This window comes from Cebus imitator, unplaced genomic scaffold, assembly GCF_001604975.1.
Source record: "Cebus imitator isolate Cc_AM_T3 unplaced genomic scaffold, Cebus_imitator-1.0 Scaffold169, whole genome shotgun sequence".
Taxonomy (NCBI): Eukaryota; Metazoa; Chordata; class Mammalia; order Primates; family Cebidae; genus Cebus; species Cebus imitator.
This window is the reverse complement of record NW_016107484.1, coordinates 2,373,774-2,380,170: the sequence shown is the minus strand read 5'-3', so window position 1 is coordinate 2,380,170 and position 6,397 is coordinate 2,373,774. Positions and strand designations below refer to the sequence as shown.

Below are 6,397 nucleotides of genomic sequence, written 5' to 3'. Positions count from 1 at the left end.
AAAAAAAAAAAAAAAAAAGAGGCTAGTCCAGAACACTATTGTTAGATCAGGGCTCCTGATCCCTAGAACCCTGATTAACACTGCAACCCTGGCCAGATGTAGTGGTTCAAGCCTGTAATCCCAACACTTTGGGAGGCCAAGGTGAGAGGATTGCTTGAGCCCAGGAGTTCAAGACCAGCCTGGGCAACATAAATAAAATACTTGTTCCTTGGTACTGCAAGGAAAAATGAACATTCAGACAAAAAGTTTTCTCAGAAAGGCAATTTCACTTTCTGCAGAAAAGATGCTGTCCATCAGCAATCTTGCCACAAAAGCACAATGAACAAAGGAAAGGCAGGCATATTTATTCCTTACGCATTGGGTCCTTACTGCGATGTCCCGTCTCTGTTGGTTGGAGCCAGACCTCACAATCTAAACAATCCGGTTGGCTAACAACTTAAAACTTTTCTAAATAGGCAAAGGCAATGGAGAACAAAGGAAAAAGGAAGGTGCTTGCTAAACAACTTAGAAACATAATAACATTCCCAAGTAAGGAAGGGCATGGGCTGTGAGCCGGGACATGCCTGTGAGCACATCCAGCACAAATATCTTGCTTAAAGTACAAGGACATAGAATTTACTACGTGCCTGTGAGCATGTCTAGCACAGATATCTTGGTTAAAGTACAAGGACATTGAATGTACTTATTCCCTTATGTCTAACAGCTACATAGGATAGGGCTTAACAAAGAGGTATTAGCAAAAAGCAAGAAGCCTTTGAAGAAAGTTAGTTTTTGAAAGAAACTACTATTTATATCATTTATTATCATTCTTTAACAAGAAGGGAAACTTTGAAGAGGAACTTTTTTCTTTCCACAATATTAAGACCCTGTTTCTACAAAAAAATTTTAAAAATTTAGCCAGGCATGGTGGTGAGCACCTGTAGTCCCAGCTCCTGGGGAGACTGAAGCGGGAAGATTGAGCCTGGGAGTTTGAGGCTGCAGTGAGCTATAACCACACCACTGCACTCCAGCCTGGGTGACGGGGTGAGACCCTGTCTCCAAATACATACATGCTCCCCTGGCTCCCTGTGGGGATAGATAGGGCGAGGGAACCCACTCAGAAAGCAGTGTCAGGTTAAGATGGCCCTGGTGGCTCTGGTACCCCAGAAGACTAAAAAAAGCTACAGTGAGGAATGCTTGGCGTGCAACGCTTGGTAAAGTATGACGCTGGCAGGTGGGCATTCTGGAACAGAAGTCCTGTGGGCGATTCTCCTAGAGACAGCCTGGCTTGACCACAGATGACAGAGCTGTGATGCCATCTGGGCTCTGGCGGTTCTCACGCTGCAGGATTCCAGCTACAAACCTACCCTGGGGAGAAACAGGCTTAGAAGCAGGTTTTCACACCAAGTCTCAGAAGGCACAGGAAGTGGTTGCTGTAGCAATCATCTTTTCTTTCTTTTCCTTCCTTCCCTCCCTTCCTTCCTTCCCTTTCTCTTTCTTTTCTTTTTTCTTTTCTTTCAACAGAGTCTTGCTCTGTCAGCCAGGCTGGAGTGCAGTGGCGCAATCTCGGCTCAGTGCAGCCTCCGCCTCCTGGGTTCAAGTGATTCTCCTGCCTCAGCCTCCTGAGTAGGTGGGACTACAGGCACCTGACACAATGCCTGGCTAATTTTTGTATTTTTACTAAAGATGAGGTTTCACCATGTTGGCCAAGCTGATCTAGAACTCCTGACCTCAGGTGATCCACCCACCTCAGCCCCCCAAATTGCTGGAATTACAGGCATAAGCCACCATGCCTGACCGGCAGTCACCTTTTAAAATGAACAGGGCCTTGGAGACGGAGTCTTGCTCTCTTGCCAGGCTGGAGTGCAGTGGCACAATCTTGGCTCACTGCAACCTCCGACTCCCTGGTTCAAGCGATTCTCCTGCCTCAGCCTCCTGAGTAGCTGGGACTACAGGCACGTGTGACCATGCCCAGCTAATTGTTGTATTTTTAGTAGAGACGGGGTTTCACCATGTTGACCAGAATGGTCTCAATCTCCAGACCTCATGATCTGCCCACCTCGGTCTCCCAAAGTGCTGGGATTACAGGTGTGAGCCACTGTGCCCAGCCAAATTTTTAATCCTAATAATAGCTGATATTGATTACTGAAGATTGCCTATGCGCAAGGCACTGTTCCAAGTTTTTTGTTTGTTGGTATTGACTCATTAAATCCTCACAATCACCCTGTGCAAGTACTACTACTGTCTCCATGTTACAGAAAAGGAAACTGATGCACAAGGAGACTGAGTAGTGTCCAGGGCTACACAGCAGTGGATGGGAAGCAGAGGTTCTGTTCCAGCAGGACACACGTCCACTCCAAGGTGAAGCTGTAATACTGATGCCTGGGTCTTCGGGGTGGGGGGGAGGCAAGTGGGCAGAGGTTATCCCTATTTGATAGACAAGTTTCAGAGAGGTGAAGTGATTTGGCCAACATCACACAGCTGACAAACATTAAAACTCATGCTGGAACTCGATCTCTTGAGTCTAAACCAAGGACTCTACTCACAGTTCCCATCTGCCACCAGTGCCCAAGCATGGAGGATACAGGGATCTGGGCTGGTAAGAGGGATGCAACACAAGACAGGGGGAGTGATGATTCCAAGCCTCATAAAAATCATCAAGTCTAGTAAATTATAAATCACAATAATGACAGCAGCCAAAATTTATGATGTTTACAATGTGCCAGGCATTGTTCTAAGGCTCAAAATGCAAACTTTTAAGCTGGGCGTGGTGGGTCACGTCTGTAATCCCAGCATTCTGGGAGGCTGAGGTAGGTGGATCACTTAAGGTCAGGAGTTTGAGACCAGCCTGGCCAACATGGTCAAACCCTGTCTCTACTGGGGCCGGGCACAGTGGCTCATGCCTGTAATCCCAGCAGTTTGGGAAGTCAAAGCGGGCAGATCACTTGGCATCAGAAGTTCGAGACCAGTCTGGCCAACATGGTGAAACCCCATCTCTACTAAAAATATAAAAAAATTAGCAGGACTTGGTGGCGGGTGCCTGTAATCCCAGCTACTTGGGGGGCTGAAGCAGAATTGCTTCTTGAACCTGGGAGGAGGAGGTTGCAGTGAGCCCAGATCACACCACCACACTCCAGCCTAGGTGACAGAGTGAAATTCCATCTCAAAAAAAAAGCTGGGTGTGATAATGCATGCCTGTAATCCCAGCTATTCAGGAGGCCAAGGCAAGAGAATCACTTGAAATCAGGAGGTGGAGATTGGAGGTTGCAGCGAGCCAAGACTGACACTACTGAAATCCAGCCTGGGCGACAGAGTGAAACTCCTCAAAAAAGAAGTTAATACTTTTTTTGAGACAGAGTCTCACTCTGTCGCCCAGGCTGGAGTGCAGTGGCTTGATCTCAGCTCACTGCAACCTCTGTCTCCTGGGTTCAAGCGCTTCTGTCTCAGCCTCCCAAGTAGTTGGGATAACAGGCGTCTGCCACCACACCCAGCCAATGTTTGTATTTTCAGTAGAGATGGGGTTTCTTCCTATTGGTCAGGCTGGTCTCAAACTCCTGATCTCATGTGATCTGCCCGCCTCAGCCTCCCAAAGTGTTGGGATTACAGGCATGAGCTGTGACTGGCCGCATTTTTTTTTTTTTGAGACGGAGTTTCGCTCTTTGCTGCTCAGGCTGGAGTGCAATGGCACAATTCTCAGCTCACCGCAACCTCCGCCTCCTGGGTTCAAGCGATTCTCTTGTCTCAGCCTCCTGAGTAGTTGGCATTACAGGCACCTGCCTCCATGCCCAGCTAATTTTTGTATTTTTAGTAGAGATGGGGTTTCATCATATTGGTCAGGCTGGTCTCAAACTCCTGACCTCGTGTGATCTGCCCGCCTTGGCCTCCCAAAGTGCTGCGATTACAGGCATGAGCCACTGTGCCCAACCGCGGCATTAACTTTGAATCTCACAAGCACCCAGTGGTCCCCAGTATACAGACAAGGAAACCGAAGAACTGAGTTCGAAGGAACACGCTCAAAATCACATCAGTAAGCTTTTGTGGTTCCCTAGGATGCTTACCAAAGCTTAGACTCATGCTGGCATGCTCTTTATGTAAACACGATCAAACTCAACTTTTTTCTACCTCTGCCTTGTAAAAACAGAAAGATGCACACAAGTGGCCTTGCCTGGCAATAAATATTTTAATTTTTGCTTCATTTTTATGATGACAAATAATTTTCAAGTTTATTTCCTTGTTTGTTTAAATACAAAGCTAAACCACAAACAGGTACAATCAAGACATTGTATCTCACATTTACACTCCTGTCGGATCCTCATCCAATTCGCTGACCAATGACCAGGCTAGTGAGGGGGTGGGAGGGAAGACTTTCTTAGGTAGCACCGTCGTGAGGCCTGGGGCAGGGTTGGGGGGAATCAAAGATGAGGACAGGCTTTCATACCTGTCTCCATTCACATTTACCTGGGACCAGGGTGGGCAGGAGACACCAGGTCACGGCTCCTGAGCCCCGGCCTCCTGGACTGAAGGAACAGTGAGTGAGAATCAGTTCTGTGAAGGGAGGGAGGAGGCAGCCACTTATTCCTCCTACCCTCAGAGTCAAGGTGAAAACCTTAGCCCTGTCCTTGATTCCTGGGGGCTGCTGGGCCCTATGCGCTCCCCTGCACACCTGGGTGCCTTTCTGAAGCTGGCAGCAGTGGCTGGGGTCAGGGGTCCTGGGCTCCTAGGCTCACACCTCAGCTCACGGCTGCGGCCTTACAGGAGGGCCGCCAGGTGTCTGTCAAACACAAGGCTTCAACAGCAGGTCTGGAACTTTCAACCCCAGTAGGATGCGGGGAAATGGGGGTGGATGTTAGGTAAGTAATTTCTGGTCCCACTACAAAACTTTATTTTTGATTAGAGTACCATTCTCAATCTTTTCTACAAAAAGCCACACAAAAAAAAAAAAAAAAAAAAAAAAAAAAAAAAAAAAAAAAAAAAGCAGCCACTTCACTCACTTCAAGACCTATATACATTTAAGTTGTTTTCTGTGGTTTTTTTTAATCTTTTTTCTTTTTGATTTTTTTTTTAAATTTTTATTTTTTTAAAATAAATTCAGTGTTCACATTTCTGTAAAGAATTAACCCAGTTTCAGGAAACCCTGCCCCAGCAGGGCAGGTAAGCAACACTCTCCCTGCCCACATCTAGTTTGATTTCGTGCCCTGGTGCTCCAAGGTGCCCAGAAAGACGGCAGCTTGTGGAAGAGGAAATCCAGCCTGGCCTGTGCTCAGGGCCTGGGGCTCAGGAAGCTTTCAAGAAAGCAGAGGGGAAGACTAGCTTACTGCGAAACCGTTTTAAAAATATTCATACACTTCAATGAGCGCCTGTTGAGACGTTAGGAGAACAAGAGCTTGGAAACATCCCGTCCAGGCCATTGGGAGGCAGCGTCTTCCTCGCACCCCGTCCCTGGCCGTCGGGGTGCAGGGGGAAGGTCCCGGCTCTTCCACTGGAGAAAGGAGACTCGCCTGGCTTCCTAGTTCATGTTTGACTGTTTCCTCTAAAACCTGTGCTGAGTCTTGGACTGCATGCACGGGAAGCACAAACATTCGACTTGTATGCAAAAAAAGTACAAAAACAACTAGAATATAAAAGTTTTGGTAATATAAGGCCATCTGTTCAAGTCCACCTTGGAAACCTGTAACAGATATTTAAATACTACAGTGAAAAGGCATCTTAATATACTTTTTAAAAACATCTGAAGTAATCTGCTAAGATTAAGTGTGTAAAAAAAAAAAAAAAATCAATTCCCTTTGAGGGCACTTTGTCCTTTGAAGAAGGGAAGGTGGGGTGGGAGGGCGCAGGGTCCGCCGGTTAATGCTTTAACCATGGGTGGGCTTCAGTGGAAGCCTTGCTGCGGTCCCCATAGTCATACAGGAGCTCCTCCCCAGCTGCGATGTCTCGGGAGGCGATGAGGATGAGGTGAGGTACACCGTCGATGTCGTGCAGTTTGGTTTGGCAGTTCCCACCTTTGCTGTGATTGATCAGTCTTCCTAGGCGATTTGTCTCTCTAGTTGCATCCACGCTGGAGGGGAGGGATGGCCAGAGAGGGTTAAATTGATAAAGAGGCTTTTTAACCCAGAGATTCACACTTGCACTCGGCTCTGGTGGGATGTTCATTTAAAGCCATGTGTTTTGGAAAGATTCAATTCATAAAGCTATTTATTTTTCCTTTTTAGAGGGGGTCTCACTCTGTCACCCAGACTGGAGTGCAGTGGCACAATCTCAGCTCACTGCAACCTCCACCGAGTTGGAGTCTTGCTCTTGTTGCCAGGCTGGAGTGCAGCGGCTCGATCTTGGCTCACCACAACCTCCACTTCCCGGGTTCAAGATTCTCCTGCCTCAGCCTACTGAGTAGCTGGGATTACAGGTACTTGCCACCATGCCC

The 6,397-nt window shown here is 47.4% G+C and overlaps 1 protein-coding gene across 1 annotated transcript in view; it reads right to left on the bottom strand.

The window, feature by feature from the left end:
• Window positions 1–4,140: 4,140 nt before the first annotated feature.
• The window catches only part of KMT5A (lysine methyltransferase 5A), a 41,797-nt gene continuing 39,540 nt past the window's right edge, over window positions 4,141–6,397 (bottom strand). Inside the window, exon 9 of the mRNA XM_037744184.1 lies at window positions 4,141–6,034. Coding sequence (XP_037600112.1) covers window positions 5,824–6,034 — 211 coding nt within the window. The 3' untranslated portion in view covers window positions 4,141–5,823. The remainder of the gene's footprint in view (window positions 6,035–6,397) is intronic.